General features: G+C 42.2%; 2 protein-coding genes across 5 annotated transcripts in view; both read left to right on the top strand.

Annotated features, from left to right (window-relative positions):
- Positions 1 to 19,282, top strand: part of DPY19L4 (dpy-19 like 4) — a 77,966-nt gene that overhangs the window by 18,474 nt on the left and 40,210 nt on the right. For all 4 annotated transcript variants that reach the window (XM_039464638.2, XM_074386848.1, XM_074386849.1 and 1 more), the window contains 3 exons: positions 914 to 1,035; positions 1,146 to 1,291; positions 18,381 to 18,504. In XM_039464638.2, coding sequence (XP_039320572.1) covers positions 914 to 1,035; positions 1,146 to 1,291; positions 18,381 to 18,504 — 392 coding nt within the window. The remainder of the gene's footprint in view (positions 1 to 913; positions 1,036 to 1,145; positions 1,292 to 18,380; positions 18,505 to 19,282) is intronic.
- Positions 11,741 to 12,240, top strand: LOC104653005 (cytochrome c oxidase subunit 7A2, mitochondrial). The gene has a single exon (XM_010349390.3). It carries the CDS (start codon positions 11,819 to 11,821, stop codon positions 12,068 to 12,070), a length of 252 nt encoding a protein of 83 aa, XP_010347692.1. The 5' UTR covers positions 11,741 to 11,818; the 3' UTR covers positions 12,071 to 12,240.

The following is a 19,282-nucleotide window of genomic DNA, read 5'->3' as shown; positions in this document are numbered from 1 at the left end:
CCATGTTGGCCAGGCTGGTCTCAATCTCTTGACCTCATGATCCACCCGCCTTGGCCTCCCAAAGTGCTAGGATTTTAGGCGTGAGCCACAGTGCCCAGCCCTAATAACAATATTTTTCTTAAATAAAACATTGTTCTTCTCTATTAGAACCTTTCTTCCTCCTTTCATTTTTACTTGACATGTAATAATTGTACATATTTATGAGAAGTGATGTTTTGATATTGTACACAATGTGTAATGATCAAATCATGGTAGTTAGCATATCCATCACATGGACATATATCACTTCTTTGTGTTATGAGCATCCAAAATCAACTCTCAGCTTTTTGAAAAGATACACTAAATTGTTGTTAACCATATTGATTCTATAGTACTACAGAACACTAGAAGTTATTCTTCCTATCTAGCTGTAATTTTGTATCTATTCACCAAACTCTCCCTATCCTCCCCTCCCCTCTACTCTTCTCAGCCTCTAGTAACCTCTGTTTTACTATACTGGGACATTTCAATATGGGGATTTGTCTCAGAATATAGATATTTCTTTTTATTGTGCTAAATTTTTAAAAATTGGAAAAATGCAGCATAGGGTATTCTATTTGGAATCTTTTTGATAACTCTCTCTCTCTCTCTCTCTCTCTCTCTCTATATATATATATATATATATATATATATTTTTTTTTTTTTTTTTAATTTGTTTTTTTAAGATGGGGTTTCACCATGATGGCCAGGCTGATCTTGAACTCCTGGCTTCAGGTGATCCACCCACCTCAGCCTCCCAAACTGCTAGGATTATAGGCTTGAGCAACCGTGCCCGGCCAATAACAATATTAAATATTTAATGAGTAATGAATATGTTTGTTTAATTATTGTAAAGCAGAGTAAATAATCTGGAGAAAAATCTTTCTGTCTTTAGGTGTTTATGAACTGACACACAATAACAAAACTGTATCTCTGAAGACTATAAATGCAGTGCAGCAAATGTCTCTATATCCGGAACTTATTGCTAGCATTTTATATCAAGCCACTGGTAGCAATGTATGTATTTTTCTTTTGACCCTAATATTTATTTTCTCATGTATTCATGAATCCTCAGATGATTTATTGCCATCTTACTATATTGTTCTTTTTCTGTTTTTTTCACATAGGAGATTATTGAGCCAGTGTATTTCTATATTGGCATTGTTTTTGGATTGCAAGGAATATATGTTACTGCTTTATTTGTTACAAGTTGGCTTATGAGTGGAACATGGCTAGCAGGAATGCTTACTGTTGCATGGTTCATTATTAACAGGTATGAAAGCTGTTTTAATTGATTTTTAAAAACTTTTTGTGGCTGTAGTAGTCAGAATTCTGAAAATGCCTCCCCTCCCCAAGATTCCACACTCTAATCTCCAGAACCTATCAATATGATGAGATGTCATTCCCATGATTATGATATGTTACCTAGCACATTTGACAGATGGGAAAGATTACCCTGTGGGCCTAGTCTTACGACGTGAGCCCTTAAAAGCAAAGTGCTTTCTCCAGCCTGTGTAGAAGGAGAGGTCAGAGAGATATGAAGTATGAGAAGGATTTTCCGCACCATTGCAGACATGAAGCAAGGAGGAAATGAATTCTGCTAATAGTCAATGAGATTGTAAGAGGACTACAAGCCCCTGATGGAAACTGTAGCCCTGGCCGATGCCTTGATTTTAGCTTAAGGATACTGAGCAGAGCATCCAGCCATAATCTGCTGGCCTTTGTCAGATAATAAATTTGTGTTGTTTTATGCCACTACATGCAAAAATTGAGACATAATATACTAGCATTTTTTTTTGGATCTTTTCTGTATTCATCTTAATCCTTAGAATCTGAATTTTGGGTCTTGTTCTAGGTGAATGTGTGTGTGTATGTATCTATGTATTTGTATATGTATTTTTTACCAAAATCAGATATATTTACAATACTGTTTTTTTATGCTGCTTTCTGTATTAATCACTGCCTTTCCATTTCAGTAACTTTTTTTTTTTTTTTTTTTTTGTGAGGCAGAGTTTCACTCTTGTTATCCAGGCTGGAGTGCAATGGCACGATCTCGGCTCACCGCAACCTCTGCCTCCTGGGTTCAGGCAATTCTCCTGCCTCAGCCTCCTGAGTAGCTGGGATTACAGGCATGCGCCACCATGCCCAGCTAATTTTTTGTATTTTTAGTAGAGATGGGGTTTCACCATGTTGACCAGGATGGTCTCGATCTCTTGACCTCGTGATCCACCCGCCTCGGCCTCCCAAAGTGCTGGGATTACAGGCTTGAGCCACCGCGCCCGGCCTCAGGAACTTTTTATCTTATCTAATACCCAAACCTTTTTCCAGTTTTTGGTGTTCCTGGTTGACCCCTATATATATATATATATACATATATACGTGTATATATGTATATATATATATATATGTATATATATATATATATATATATGTTTTGTTTTGTTTTGTTTTGAGAAGGAATCTTGCTCTGTTGCCCTGGCTGTAGTACAGTAGTGCAATCTCAACTCACTGTGACCTCTACCTCCTAGGATCAAATAACTCTACCGTCTTAGCCTCCCGAGTAACTGGGACTACAGGCACGTGCCACCAGGCCTGTCTAATTTTTTGTATTTTTAGTAAAGATGGGGTTTCACCGTGTTAGCCAGGATGGTCTTGATCTCCTGACCTCATCATCCGACCACCTCGACCTCCCAAAGTGTTGGGATTACAGGCATGAGCCACCGCGCCTGGCCCAAAATACTCTATATAGTGGATTTATCCAAACCATGGTTTAATCCAGGACTACATAGTGCATCTGGTTGTTAGGTTCGTTAATACTCTGTGAATCTAACCTAGTCCCCGTTTCTGTGGTAATGGCTTATTGGAGAGACTAAGTCTTGTTGCATCCTGTAGTGCCATTTAGCATTTACCTTTATCTCCTTTGTTTCTGTAATCTGGAATTTATATGTAGAGGCTTGTTGGGTTCAAGATAAACAATTCTGGTTGAAATATATGGTAGATTATATGTTTTTCATGTTCCGTGACCATAGAAGTTATATTTAATTGCTTAGCCCCTAGTGAAGCTGAGATTGACTACTGATTTGGGAGAATGGCAGTCTGATCTCTCCATTGAATAGTTACGTTTTTCTCTAATAACTGGAGAATAATCTTTGTGGTGTTTTTTAGCACCAAATGAATGTCTTTTTTACTATTAAGCATTTACCCAACAGTTGTAACACCAGTTTATAACCTTTGCCTTAAAGTAGTAATTTTATTAGGGTTTATAAAATTAAATTTTTCTATTTTCATTAGCTACGTTCTTCATTCTTCAAAAGCAGAAGTTTTCCTCATTAACCAGGGCTTTCTGGTTACGTTCAAATTTAGTCACTATTATAAAGTGAGGACAAATGCTTAATTTCAGTTTACCTATTTGTAAATAAGAGTTTAATAGCTTTCTCAGATAGTGACAAAAACCTTTTTTTCTTGTGTTCTCTTTTCTAGTATCTTTCTGTACTTATGGATTTTTATTGATTCAGTGATTCATTTTAATTGATTTCATTGATTCAGTCCATTATGATCAATGTTCTTTTGTTGCTCAAATTGTCACAACTTTGGTTAATAGAAGTATCTGTCAGGCTGGCTCCTGAGTTCTTTTGACACAACTTTTTTTTTTTTTTTTTTTTTTTTGAGACGGAGTTTCGCTCTTGTTACCCAGGCTGGAGTGCAATGGCGCGATCTCGGCTCACCGCAACCTCCGCCTCCTGGGTTCAGGCAATTCTCCTGCCTCAGCCTCCTGAGTAGCTGGGATTACAGGCACGTGCCGCCATGCCCAGCTAATTTTTTGTATTTTTAGTAGAGATGGGGTTTCACCATGTTGACCAGGATGGTCTCTATCTCTCGACCTCGTGATCCACCCGCCTCGGCCTCCCAAAGTGCTGGGATTACAGGCTTGAGCCACCGCGCCCGGCCTAGCTTTGTTAATTTTTGAAAACTTCCTTGTTTTCTGGGCCAATAAGGTGAGTAGGTTTGCACGTTCGCTGCAGAAGATTTGTAAATAGCCATTTCTCATTGTAGCTTTGGTTCCTTTTAGTCTAGAATGAAATTAGAAAATCCAGTCTGGCAACTAGGAGGACAAGATGATTTTTTGTTACATCAGAAAGTGCCTGTTAGAGAATATTTTGAGTTGCTGTGTACTTTTCTAGAATTCTATTAGGATTTATTTTTAGAAAGACAAAGTTATAGTAGTACTCATAGACTAGGTTTAGAAAGTCTTATATTTTATTTATTTATATTTTTACTTTTATTATTGAGGGAGGGTCTTACTCTGTTGTCCAGGCTGGAGTGCAGTGGTGTGATCTTGGCTCACTGCAACCTTGCCTCTTAGGTTCAATCAATTCTCCTGCCTCAGCCTCCCCAGTAGCTGGAACTACAGACACATGCCACCATGCCTGGCTAACTTTTATATTTTTTGGTAGAGTCAGGGTTTCACTGTGTTGGCCAGGCTGGTCTCAAACTCCTGATTTCAGGTAATCTGCCCGCCTTGGCCTCCCAAAGTGCTGAGATTACAGGCATGAGCCACCATGCCCCACCAAAAGTCTTATATTTTACGGTGAAATGGGGCTAGGTGCAGTGGTTCACACCTATAATTCTCATACTTTGGGAGGCCCAGGTGGGAAGATCACATGAGGCCTGGAGTTTGAGACCAGTCTGGGCAACATAGTGAGACCTCATCATCACTACTGAAAAAAAAAAAAAAAAAAAAAATAGCCAGGCTTGATGGTATGTGCCTGTAATCCCAGCTACTGGGGAAGTTGGGCAGGAGGATCAGTTAAACCTGAGACTTCAGTGAGCTGTTGACTGTACCACTACACTGCAACCTGGATGACACAGAGAGACCCTGTCTCAAAAATAAATGAATTAATGAATGAAATGATAATTAATGCAAATGATTATTATAGTGTCTAAAATATAGACTTTCTGAAAGGATTGCTTTCTTGGCTGGGTGTGGTGGCTCATGCCTGTAATCCGAGCACTTTGGGAGGTTGAGGTGGGTGGATCACTTGAGGTCAGGAGTTCAAGACCAGCCTGGCCAACATGGGGAAACCCCATCTCCACTAAAAATACAAAAATTAGCCAGATGTGGTGACGGGCACTTGTAGTCCCAGATACTTGGGAGGCTGAGGCAGGAGAATTGCTTGAACTTGAGAGTTGAAGGCTGCAGTGAGCTGAGATCATGCCACTGCACTCCAGCCAGGGTGACAGAGCGAGAGTCTATCTCAAAATAAATAAATAGCCGGACACGGTGGCTCAAGCCTGTAATCCCAGCACTTTGGGAGGCTGAGGCGGGTGGATCATGAGGTCGAGAGATCTGGACCATCCCGGTCAACATGGTGAAACCCCATCTCTACTAAAAATACAAAAAATTAGCTGGGCGTGGTGGCGCGTGCCTGTAATCCCAGCTACTCAGGAGGTTGAGGCAGGAGAATTGCCTGAACCCAGGCGGCGGAGGTTGCGGTGAGCCGAGATCGCGCCATTGCACTCCAGCCTGGGTAACAAGAGCGAAACTCCATCTCAAAAAAATAAATAAATAAATAAATAGATAAAAATAAAAGGATTGCTTTCTTTTTTCTTTTTCTTTTTTTTTTTGAGACGGAGTTTCGCTCTCGTTACCCAGGCTGGAGTGCAATGGCGCGATCTCGGCTCACCGCAACCTCCGCCTCCCGGGCTCAGGCAATTCTCCTGCCTCAGCCTCCTAAGTAGCTGGGATTACAGGCACGCACCACCACGCCCAGCTAGTTTTTTGTATTTTTAGTAGAGACAGGGTTTCACCATGTTGACCAGGATGGTCTCGATCTCTCGACCTTGTGATCCACCCGCCTCGGCCTCCCAAAGTGCTGGGATTACAGGCTTGAGCCACTGCGCCCGGCTATAATAATATTTTAAAAATGAGAATGATCAGGTTAGTTGTAATACATCAGTACCAGGGAATATGCAGCCATTATATTGGCATTGTGTAGGTGGTTTTCTGCTTTCACATATTGCATACTGACATGCCAGACTATTTGACATATGTCATCTAACTTCATGTTTCTCAAACTTCAGTTATATGTATTTAAAACTTAAGTCATTCTCATGGATTCATGTGTTGACTTAAATAATTTGAATTACGAGGCTACTTAAATATAAAACATAAACCTAGGTAAAGCTCCTTATACTTAAATATGCTGTAAAATTGAAACTAATTTACCAGTAAAATATTACTTGAAAATACTAATTTCTGTGAGAGTGATATTTTACTGAAACCAAATTGCTAACCCTCAGTGTAAATGTGATACCAGTGCAGCAACAGGTTATTCTTTCTTTTTTAGATACAAAGTCAGCAGGTTCCTGCAACTGTGACACACCTCTACAACTGGGTGCTGTGAATGACTCAGTTCTCATTATTTTGGCTGTTTGGTCTACTACAAACAATATATATATTTTTTTACGATAGTTATCAGAAAACTGATTTTTGTTGTTGTTGTTTTGGTTTTTTTGAGATGGTCTTACTCCATCACTTAGGCTGAAGTGCAGTGGCGTGATCACAGCTCACTGCAGCGTCAGCCTCCGTAGGCTCAGGTGATCCTCCTACTTCAGCATCCCTAGTAGCTGGGACCACAGGTGTACATCACACCCTGCTAATTTTTGTTTTGTTTTTTAGTAAAGGTAGGGTCTTGCCATGTTGCTTAGGCTGGTCTTTAACTCCTGGGCTCAAGCCATCTGCCTACCTTAGCCTCCCAAAGTGTTGGGATTACAGGCATGAGCCACTGTGCCTGTGTAATTGTTTAGTTTTTATTTGGCAATATATCATTTATTATTAAGACTATGTAGCCAGGTGTGGTGGCGGGTGCCTGTAATCCCAGCTACTTGAGAGGCTGAGGCAGGAGAATTGCTTGCACCCAGGAGAAGGATGTTGCAGTGAGCCAAGATCACACCACTGCACTCCAGCCTAGGTGACAGAGCAAGACTGTCTCAAAAAAGAAAAGGAAAGAAAAAGACTGTGTTTCTTTTTTCTGATTATCCTAAACCAATTAAAGTGGTAACATGTTGCCAGCTAGATGTTAACACACCACACAAAATTGAGCACTGAAGTCCTTCGGCAGTAGAGAGTTCCATGGGGGTCATCCATGTGATGCGTAATGTTTATACTAGGATGTTTCTAAACATCATTAAAATGAAAACACGAAATTAAAAGAAAAGTTGCAGATCCCTGTGAATGTATCAGCAGGTCTGTTGACTCCAAAATTGATCTAATTACTTTTTGGAACTGTTAGTTTGTGCTACAGTCTGCTAGACTCAGCCACTGCAGGAAAAAAAGTGGGTTTCATTTGAGTTTGTCACCTCCCACTGTTAGCCTTCTGGTTCTCACTCCAACCAAGCATAGTGAGGGGAAGAGAGTGAGCAGCAAAGGTGTTGAGGGAGGTGGTAAAGGAGGGGCTTGTCCCTGATGTCACTTGTGGGTGTAGGGAGTGGCTGGCAGAGCTCCTACTCAGTTTGTGCAACAGACACTGGAGGATTCTTCCATCTGTATTCTAGACACCTACCTTATGTTTCTAGTGCAGAATTTAAAAAATTTGACTGCAGCCGGGTGCGGTGGCTCACACCTGTAATCCCAGCACTTTGGGAGGCTGAGGTGGGTGGATCACAAGGTCAAAAGATCGAGACCATCCTAGTCAACATGGTGAAACCCCATCTCTACTAAAAAATACAAAAAAATGAGCTGTATTGGTGGCACGTGCCTATAATCCCAGCTACTCAGGAGGCTGAGGCAGGAGAATTGCCTGAACCCAGGAGGCGGAGGTGGCGGTGAGCCGAGATTGCGCCATTGCACTCCAACCTGGCTAAGAAGAGCGAAACTCCGTCTCAAAAAAAAAAAAAAAAAAAAATTGACTGCACTAATATATGGGTTGGATAGGCATGGTAGGTAAACCTTTGGGAAGGAACTACTGAGTTCAGCTTCCTGGTCCTGGGCTAATGGAATAGTTATTGGGGTCCTTCTGCCCCACTTCCTACCATATGATATATGAATTTCTTATTGGTCTTTTAGAAAGTTAACTTTCAAAAAAGTTTTATGGATAATATTATATGAAAATAGGTGATCTTTAGAACAGGGATTCCCAACTCCCAGGCCACAGACCAGTACCTCTCAGTAAGCCTGTTAGGAACCTGGCCTCACAGCAGGAGGTGAGTGGTGGTAGCAGTGGTGACAGTGGCGATGACTGAAGCTTTATGTGTATTTACTGCCACTCCCCATTGCTTGCATTACTGCCTGAGCTCTGCCTTTTGTCAGATCATTGGACACTTAGATTCTCATAGGAGCACAAACCCTATTGTGAACTGCGCATATGAGAGATCTAGGTTGTGTGCTCCTTATGAGAATCTAATGCCTGATGATTTGAGGTAGAACAGTTTCATCCCCAAACCATCTCTCCCAACCCTTCTGCATTAGTATTAGTCTGTTTTCACACTGCTGATAAAGAAATGCCCAAGACTGGGAAATTTACAAGAGAAAGAGGTTTAATGGACTTAGTACCATGTGGCTGGGAGGCCCTACAATCTTGGCAGAAGGTGAAAGGCATATCTCACATGGTGGCAGACAAAAGAAGAGAGCTCGTGCAGAGAAACTCCTCTTTATAAAACCATCAGATCTTGTAAGACTTACTAACTGTCATGAAAATAGCACAGGAAAGACCTGCTCCCATGATGCAATTATCTCCTACCGGCTCCCTCCCACAGCACTTGGGAATTGTGGGAGCTACATTCAAGATGAGATTTGGGTGGGAACACAGCCAAAGCATATCACCCCTCATCCTTGGATTGTCTTCCACAAAACCAGTCCCTGGTGCCAAAAAGGTTGGGGGCTGCTGCTTTAGAAGGCATGTTCATTAAATGATATTGGGACAACCAAATCTGGAAAGTGAATCCTCATTGCACACATATTAAGATAAATTTTAGATGAATTAATGAGCTTAAACAATGAAATCAATAATTACTATATAAAAATATTGTTCCATGTTTGTTTGTTTTTGACAGAGTCTTGCTCTCACCCAGGCTGTAATTCAATGGTGCAGTCTCAGCCCACTGCAACCTCCACCTCCTGGGTTCAAGAGATTTTCGTGCCTGCAGGCGTGCACCACCACAGCCAGCTAATTTTTGTATTTTTAGCTGAGATGAGGTTTTATCATGTTAGCCAGATTGTCTTGAACTCCTGGCCTCAAGTGATCCACGTGCCTTGGCCTCCCAAAGTGCTGGGATTACAGGCATGTGCCGCATTGCCTGGCCTGATTCAAATTTTAAAAATTATTTGTAATAGACAAAGTTGGCAACAACATAAGTGTATAACAATAGGAAATTAGTTTATAAATTACATGATGGTGTGTCATGATCATTAAATGTTCTTGAGGTATGTTTATTGACATGTATATCTTGGATAGATGTTCATAATATATTGGTAAGTAAAAAACTGTTAGAGAATCAGAAAAGAGCTAAGATTTATTATAATACTGAATGTTTACTAGGTTCTAGGCACTGCTAACTTCCTTGCAGCTTTTGTTTCATTTGATTCTCACATGTGATCATGTTTTTGCATGTGTGTGTGTGTGTGTGTGTGTGTGTGTATGCAAACCTATCTTCTTTGAATGTATACGTGAATAAGTATACTGCCAAACTGTTTTCTTTTTTTTTTTTTTTTTGAGTCGGAGTTTCGCTCTTGTTACCCAGGCTGGAGTGCAATGGCGCGATCTCGGCTCACCGCAACCTCCGCCTCCTGGGTTCAGGCAATTCTCCTGCCTCAGCCTCCTTAGTAGCTGGGATTACAGGCACGTGCCACCATGCCCAGCTAATTTTTTGTATTTTTAGTAGAGACGGGGTTTCACCATGTTGACCAGAATGGTCTCGATCTCTTGACCTCGTGATCCACTTGCTTCGGCCTCCCAAAGTGCTGGGATTACAAGCTTGAGCCACCGCGCCCGGCCCAAACTGTTTTCTAAAGTGGTTGTACCATTTTACTTTTCTATCAGAATTGTTTGAGAGTTCCGTGTGGTCTATATTATTGTCTTTTGATTACTGATATTGAGTACCTTTTCATGTGTTTATTGGTCATTCATGTATTTTGTGAAATGTCTAAGTATTTTGCCCTAAAGCTTAGATTTATCTTTTGTTTATTTGTCAGAGTTCTTTATTATTCTAGATAATAGCCTTTTGTCTGATATGTGTACTGTGAATATTTTTTCGTAGGCTATGGCTCGCTGTTTCTTTTAAGGTTAGTACTTCTAGTATCCTGTCCAAGAAATCTTCTTTTTTTCTTTTCTGGGTTTTTTGTTTTGTTTTGTTTTTTGTTTGTTTGTTAGTTTTGTTTTGTTTTTGAGAAAGGCTAGAGTGCAGTAGTGTGGTCATGGCTCACTGTAGTCTTTACCTCCCATTCTCAAGGGATCCTGTCACGCAGCCTTCCAAGTAGCTGGGACTACAGACATGTGCCACCATGCCTGGCTAATTTTTCTTTTTTTCTTTTTTTTTTTTTTTTTGAGACGGAGTTTCGCTCTTGTTACCCAGGCTGGAGTGCAATGGCGCGATCTCGGCTCACCGCAACCTCCGCCTCCTGGGCTCAGGCAATTCTCTTGCCTCAGCCTCCTGAGTAGCTGGGATTACAGGCACGCGCCACCACGCCCAGCTAATTTTTTGTATTTTTAGTAGAGACGGGGTTTCACCATGTTGAACAGGATGGTCTCGATCTCTCGACCTCGTGATCCACCCGCCTCGGCCTCCCAAAGTGCTGGGATTACAGGCTTGAGCCACCGCGCCCGGCCTAATTTTTCTATTTTTTGTGGAGATATGTTCTCACTATGTTGCCTAGGCTGGTCTCAAACTCTTGGGCTTAAGCGGTCTACCTCAGCCTCCCAAAATGCTAGGATTACAGGCATGAAGACTTTCTTTACTGGAAAGACATTGTAATGTTTTCCTATGTTTTCATCAATAAACTTTATGGTTTTGGCTTTTAGATTTAGGTATATGATCTATTTTAATTTTTATATATGATGTGAGATAATGGTTGAGATTCTTTTCTTTTTCATGTACATGTCCAGTTGTTACAGCATTATTTTTTAAAAGACTTTTCTTTTTTTTTTTTTTTTGAGACAGAGTTTAGCTCTTGTTGCCCAGGCTGGAGTGCAGTGGCACGATCTCAGCTCACTGCAACTTCTACACCCCGGGTTCAATTGATTCTCCTGCCTCAGCCTCCCATGTAGCTGGGACTACAGGTGCGCACCATGATGCCCAGCCAATTTTTCTTTTTTTTTTTTTTTTTACGTAGAGACAGGGTTAGAGACAGAGTTTCACCATGTTGGCCAGGATGGTCTCAATCTCTTGACCTCATAATCAGCCCTCCTTGGTCTCCCAAAGTGCTGGGATTACAGGCGTGAGCCACTGTGCCTGGCAAGACTTTCTTCTTACTAGTGTTTTTACTTAGCACTTTGAGTAAAAATAAGCTAACTATATATATGTGTGGGTTTATTTCTAGACTGGTCATTTTGTCCTATTGATTTGTATATTCTAACTCCAATACCATACTTTATTGATAACTGTTGCTTTTTTGTAAGTCAAAATTAGATTGTTTAAGACTCTAAATGTGTTCTTCTTTGTCTACATTATTTTGGCTATTGTAGATCTTTAGTTCTTCCATGTAAATTTTAGAATCAGCTTTTAAATTTCCTTTTTAAAAACTTGCTCAGGATTTTTCGTTCCTGGTGTTCAGTTGTCGCGGTTGGTGGTCAGTAACTGAGCCAAGATGCTGCGGAATCTGCTGGCTCTTCGTCAGATTGGGCAGAGGACAATAAGCACTACTTCCCGCATGCATTTTAAAAATAGAGTTGCAGAGAAACAAAAGCTGTTCCAGGAGGACGATGGAATTCCAGTGTATCTAAAGGGTGGGATAGTTGATGTCATCCTGTATAGAGCCACTATGATTCTTACAGTTGGTGGAACAGCATATGCCATATATCAACTGGCTGTGGCTTCATTTCCCAAGAAGCAGGATTGACTTCAGTCATCACAGCAATCATTTGGTTCAGTTTCATTCCGCTCTTTATGACCAGTAATCTGATAAATAACTGAGCCGTTCTTAGGGGATCAATATTTATTGACTCGTACTAACTGCCTCCAATAAAGCAGTCCTTACCATGAAAAAAAAAAAAAAAAAACTTGCTCAAATTTTGATAAAGACGTCATGAAAAAAATTAAACTGGGGAGAATGGATATGTTAACAATATTGAGTCTTCCATTCTGTGGTATATAACACATGATATATCTGACATGTCACTTCATGTATTTAGGATTTCTTTCTCTCAGCATTTTTGTAGCTTTATCTTTTTCTTTTTCTTTCTTTCTTTCTTTTTTCTTTTTCTTTCTTTTTTTTTTTTTTGAGACGGAGTTTCGCTCTTGTTACCCAGGCTGGAGTGCAATGGCGCAATCTCGGCGCACTGCAACCTCCGCCTCCCGGGTTCAGGCAATTCTCCTGCCTCAGCCTCCTGAGTAGCTGGGATTACAGGCATGCACCACCATGCCCAGCTAATTTTTTGTATTTTTAGTAGAGACGGGGTTTCACCATGTTGACCAGGATGGTCTTGATCTCTTGACTTCGTGATCCACCCGCCTCGGCCTCCCAAAGTGCTGGAATTACAGGCGTGAGCCACTGTGCCCGGCCTTTTTTTTTTTTTTTTTGAGACGGAGTTTCACTCTTGTTACCCAGGCTGGAGTGCAATGGCGCGATCTCGGCTCACCGCAACCTCCGCCTCCTGAGTTCAGGCAATTCTCCTGCCTCAGCCTCCTGAGTAGCTGGGATTACAGGCACGCGCCACCATGCCCAGCTAATGTTTTGTATTTTTAGTAGAGACAGGGTTTCACCATGTTGACCAGGATGGTCTCGATCTCTTGACCTCGTGATTCACCCGCCTTGGCCTCCCAAAGTACTGGGATTACAGGCTTGAGCCACCATGCCCAGCCCCTCTTTTTTTCTTTTGAGACAAGGGTCTCTCTCTGTCACCCAGGCTGGAGTGGGAGTGCAGTGGCATAACCTTGGCTCACTGCAGCCTCGACCTGGGTTCAAACCATCCTCCCGCTCACCCTCCTTCCTAGCTGGCACCACGGGAGCCACCACGCCCGGCTAATTTTCATATTTTTGGTAGAGACAGGGTTTTGCCATGTTGACCAGCTGATCTGAACTCCTGGGCTCAAGCAGTTTGCCCACCTAGGCCTTCCAAAGTGTTAGGATTATAGGTGTGAGCCACTGCACCCAGCCCAAGTTTGTCGTTTTTAGTGTAGAGATTTACCCATCTTTTAAAATATTTTTTCATAGAAATTTCATCTTTTTGATGTTGTTATAAATGGTAATTTTAATATTCATTGATAGTTTATAGAAAAACAATTGATTGGTGTATATTAACCCTGTATCCCACAGTTAACCGGGTACAGTGGCTCATGCTTGTAATCCCAGCACTTTGGGAGGCCGAGGCGGGTAGATCATCTGAGGTCAGGAATTCAAGACTAGCCTGACCAACATGGTGAAACCCTGTCTCTACTAAAAATACAAAATTCGCTGGGTATGGTGGTGCGTGCCTGTAATCTCAGCTACTTAGGAGGCCAAGTCAAGAGAACCACTTGAACCAGGAGGCAGAGGTTGCAGTGAGCTGAGATTGTGCAGTTACACTCCAGCCTGCGCAATAAGAGTGAAACTCTGTTTCAGAACAACAAAAACAGGCCAGGCATGGTAGCTCATGTCTCTAATCGCAGCACTTTGGGAGGCCAAGGCAGGCAGATCATGAGATCAGGAAATCGAGACCATCCTGGCTAACATGGTGAAACCTTATCTTTACTAAAAATACAGAAAATTAGCTGGGCATGGTTGCACACGCCTGTGGTCCCAGCTACTCCAGAGGCTGAGGCAGGAGAATCACTTGAACCAGGGTGTTGGAAATTGCAATGAGCCGAGATCATGCCACTGCACTCCAGCCTGGGCAACAGAGCAAGACTCTGTCTTAAAAGAAACCTTGTAGCCCATAGCCTCGCTAAATTCATTTATTAGTTTTTGTATTTTTTTAAGATTCTTTTGGGTTTTCTATGTACATGTATCTTCTGCAAAAAAACAAGTTTTACTTTCCTTTTCAATTTGATTCCTTGTGTTTCTTTTCCTCATCATACTGTACTAGCTAAGCTATGGCAGAAGATTTAACAATGTTGGCCTCTGAATGGATGATATTATAGGTGTTATAAGTTTTTCTTCTTTTTGTTTATATACATTTTATAATATTTCTTTAACAAACACAGCTTTTGTAATAAAATATTTTGCAAAACACTGTAAGTATGAAGAAAGGAGAACATGCAAAATACATTTAAGTTTAAAAAGCAGAATATAAATTCACTGAGTTTTGATTCTGTAAAATATTTACATAAGGGACAAATACTTGAATGAATTGTAGGGCAATGGAGATCCTCAATTATTTTTAGTGATTTGTATTTTTAGTGATTAGTATTGTTATACATATCAACAGGAACAAAAATGTTAAAGTATAATTATTTTTCACCCTATTTTTATCGCTTTCTTCCTAGGAAATTCTTTTGTTTTGCTTAGCTACTGAACTGCTGTGCTAAACAGAAAATAGGTCAAAATATAATTTTGAAGAATCACAGAGAGGGCTGTAGATGACTTGGCATTAGAAAGTACATTGTGCGGCCGGGCGCGGTGGCTCAAGCCTGTAATCCCAGCACTTTGGGAGGCCGAGGCGGGTGGATCACGAGGTCGAGAGATCGAGACCATCCTGGTCAACAAGGTGAAACCCCGTCTCTACTAAAAATACAAAAAGTTAGCTGGGCATGGTGGTGCGTGCCTGTAATCCCAGCTACTTAGGAGGCTGAGGCAGGAGAATTGCCTGAGCCCAGGAGGCGGAGGTTGCGGTGAGCCGAGATCGCGCCATTGCACTCCAGCCTGGGTAACAAGAGCGAAACTCCGTCTCAAAAAAAAAAAAAAAAAAAAAAAAAAAGAAAGTACATTGTGCTACTAGGCACAGTAGCTCACACCTGTAACTCCAGCACTTTGGGAAGCCAAGGCAGGTGAACTGTTTGAACCCAGGAGTGTGAGACCAACCTGGAAAACGTCGTGAAACACTGGCTCTACTAAATGCAAAAAATTAGCTGTGTGTGGTGGCACGTGCCTGTAATCCCAGTTACTGGGTGGTTACTGAGGCGGGAGGATCATCTGAGCCTGGGAGGTCAAGGCTGCAGTGAGCCGTGGATCATGTCACTGCACTCCAGCAATTGGGGAGGGAATAGAAAAAAGTTAATAGTATTTAGAGGTCTGAGACTAGAAAAAGAGATGAGTAAAAGTGATTTTTAGGATTTATTATGTGTGCTCCTATTATATAAGGAAAAATGTAATTTCTCCTTAGTCGTTTCCTCAAAAATGTTTCGTTCCTTTGTTTTCATGGCATTTTGAAGCGTGCGTTCATTTCCTTTGGCTGTGATAACATGCCAAGCCTAGTTGGATTTACTGCTGTTGAAACTTTATCTTCTTGGTCTGTGAGGATGTAACATTCGTAATTTTGATTATTCGCAAACAATTCAGTGGTTCATGATTGGTGTAATTGGAAATATAATTACTAACTCTGATACCAGCATGCAGGAGTGTGTTACTTGGCCATTAAGGGAAGTAAGTTAATGTGGAAGCATGTCCATCATTATTACTTAGGAAAGTTAAGCAGCAATTTTCATAAATTTTCAAAAAAACAATAGCACCTTTATTTTTGTGTGGAAAATAGCTATTGAATGTAAGAGCCAAATTCAGTCATTGCTGGAGAGGTAGTCCCCCTGTGGCATGAGGATGTGCACAGGACACAATAGACTCTTAATGAATATTGACTGAGGAGAAATTTAGGAGGAACCTACAAAGACATTCCTATATTTCTGTGCCTTTTATTTATTTTTTTTGAGATGGAGTCTTGCTGTGTCATCCAGGCTGGAGTGCAGTAGCACGATCCTCTGCTCACTGCAACCTCTGCCTCCCAGGTTCAAGCAATTCTCCTGCCTCAGCCTCCCAAGTAGCTGATACTACAGGTGTGTGCCACCACACCTGGCTAATTTTTGTGTTGTTATTAGAGATGGGGTTTCACCATGTTGGCCAGACTGATCTTGAACTCCTGAACTTAGGTGATACACTTGCCTTGGCCTCCCAAAGTGCTGGGATTACAAGCGTGAGCCACCGCACTCGGCCTGACATTACTGTATTTCTGATTCTGGGAATTTTCTTTTTTATTTTTTTTTTGAGACGGAGTTTCACTCTTGTGACCCAGGCTGGAGTGCAATGGCGCGATCTCGGCTCACCTCAACCTCCGCCTCCTGGGTTCAGGCAATTCTCCCGCCTCAGCCTCCTTAGTAGCTGGGATTACAGGCACGCGCCACCATGCCCAGCTAATTTTTTGCATTTTTAGTAGAGACGGGGTTTCACCATGTAGACCAGGATGGTCTCGATCTCTTGACCTCGTGATCCACCCACCTTAGCTTCCCAAAGTGCTGGGATTACAGGTGTGAGCCAACGCGCCTGGCCAGCTTCTGGAAATTTTCAAAAGTTTCTAAATATATCACATAAAAGACTGTGATATTAATTCTGGGGAACTTGCTGACTGAAAAGATAATTGAATTAGATATCTGAAGATAAGTATTTTAATCCCAGTTATGCCACCTACTGGCTAGATAGCCTTGATTAAGTTACACTACATTTCTGAACATCATATTCCTTTTGTAAAGGGGGATAAGAACTTGGGATCTGTCAGGCTGCTAGTTATGTGGTGCAGATTGTGCTCTAGTGAAGGGTAGCCAGGGAAGGGTAGCTAGTGAAGGTAGCCAGGGTAGCCAGGGTAACCTTCTGGTTAAGGGAAGGGAGAGTGGGGCTGACACTCGGGGTACTCTGTGCAACAAGCTGTGTACTTTAGCATGGGGTCTGCCCAGAGAAGGCATGCTTTTTTTTTTTTTTTTTTTTTTTTTTTTGAGACGGAGTTTTGCTCTTGTTACCCAGGCTGGAGTGCAATGGCGCGATCTCGGCTCACCGCAACCTCCGCCTCCTGGGTTCAGGCAATTCTCCTGCCTCAGCCTCCTAAGTAGCTGGGATTACAGGCACGCGCCACCATGTCCAGCTAGTTTTTTGTATTTTTAGTAGAGACGGGGTTTCACCATGTTGACCAGGATGGTCTCGATCTCTCGACCTCGTGATCCACCCGCCTCGGCCTCCCAAAGTGCTGGGATTACAGGCTTGAGCCACCGCGCCCGGCCAAAGAATTTTTTTTTTTTTTTTTTTTTTTTGAGACGGAGTTTCGCTCTTGTTGCCCAGGCTGGAGTGCAATGGCGCGATCTCCGCTCACCGCAACCTCTGCCTCCTGGGTTCAGGCAATTCTCCTGCCTCAGCCTCCTGAGTAGCTGGGATTACAGGCACGTGCCACCATGCCCAGCTAATTTTTTGTATTTTTTTAGTAGAGACGGGGTTTCACCATGTTGACCAGGATGGTCTTGATCTCTCGACCTCGTGATCCACCCGCCTCGGCCTCCCAAAGTGCTGGGATTACAGGCTTGAGCCACCGCGCCCGGCCTTCTTTTTCTTTTTTTTTTTTTTTAAGATGGGGTTTCACCATGTTGGTCAGGCTGGTCTTGAACTCCCAACCTCAGGTGATCCACCTGCCTTGGCCTCCAAAGTGCTGGATTACAGGCGTGAGTCACCACGCCTGGCGGCATGCCTTTTTCAAACTCTCACAGAGGCCCATCTGTTCATCAAGTAGTGCACAGTAGCTCTGCAGCTTCTTGGTGGGGGTGGAGGCGTGTGGTGAGACACTATTAATTTTCTCAAAGATGCTGTATAGACACTGGTGGATCTAAGCTGGGCACGGTGGCTTATGCCTGTAATCCCAGCACTTTGGGAGGTTGAGGCAGGTGGATAAACTGAGGTCAGGAGTTTGAGACCAGCCTGGCCAACATAGTGAAATCCCGTCTACTAAAAATACAAAAATTAGCCAGACATGGTGGCATGCGCCTGTAATCCCAGCTACTCTGGAGACTAAGCAGGAGAATGAGGAGAATTGTTCGAACCTGGGAGGCAGAGATTGCAGTGAGCAGAGGATCACACCATTGCACTCCAGCCTGGGGACAGTGCAAGAGTCTGTCTCAAAAAAAGAAAGACAATGGTGAATCTGGCTATGCCTACCTCATAGGATTGTTATGGAGAACTATGAGATTTGTGTTAAAGTACTCTGAAAAGTATAGTATAACACAAATATGATGTCTTATTTTTACTGTTCATCTGTGGTTTATTTTAGGGTAGATACAACAAGAATTGAATACTCCATTCCTTTAAGAGAAAACTGGGCACTACCATATTTTGCATGCCAAGTTGCTGCACTCACAGGCTATTTAAAAAGCAACTTAAATACTTATGGAGAGGTAAGATACAAATCTGTTTTATCCATTGCAGCTAATTCTATTGTATTGCAAATGTGGTATATAATAGCAAATAAGTTTTAGTCATAGTAAGAATTGAATGATATTCAATGAAGCCTGGTTACTACATAATAAAGGTATAGTTTTCTTTTTTTCTTTTTTTTCCCCTGAGACAGTCTTGCTCTGTCACCAGGCTAGAGTGCAATGTTGTGATCTCAGCTCACTACAACATCTGCCTTCTGGGTTCAAGCGATTATCCTGCCTCAGCCTCCCAAGTAGCTGGGATTACAGATGCCCCTGACTATACCCAGCTACTTTTTGTATTTTTAGTAGAGATGGAGTTTCACCAAGTTGGCTAGGCTGGTCTCGAACTCCTGACCTCGTGATCCTCCCACCTTGACGTCCCTAAGCACTGGTTTTACAGGCGTGAGCCACCGCACCCAGCCAGTAGTTTTCTTACAAAACTATTACTCTGTAATCTGATTAACAGTAAATTAGCCGGGCGCGGTGGCTCAAGCCTGTAATCCCAGCACTTTGGGAGGCCGAGGCGGGTGGATCACGAGGTCGAGAGATCAAGACCATCCTGGTCAACATGGTGAAACCCCGTCTCTACTAAAAATACAAAAAATTAGCTGGGCATGGTGGCGCGTGCCTGTAATCCCAGCTACTCAGGAGGCTGAGGTAGGAGAATTGCTTGAACCCAGGAGGCGGAGGTTGCGGTGAGCCAAGATTGCGCCATTGCACTCCAGCCTGGGTAACAAGAGCGAAACTCTGTCTCACA

Source organism: Saimiri boliviensis, chromosome 15, assembly GCF_048565385.1.
Source record: "Saimiri boliviensis isolate mSaiBol1 chromosome 15, mSaiBol1.pri, whole genome shotgun sequence".
Lineage (NCBI taxonomy): Eukaryota > Metazoa > Chordata > Mammalia > Primates > Cebidae > Saimiri > Saimiri boliviensis.
Note: the sequence above shows the minus strand (reverse complement) of the source record. Positions and strands in the feature narration are given on the sequence as shown.

Coding starts and splice junctions, on each gene's coding strand:
- LOC104653005 (XM_010349390.3), top strand. CDS start 11,819: ATGCTGCGGAATCTGCTGGCTCTTCGTCAGATTGGGCAGAGGACAATA.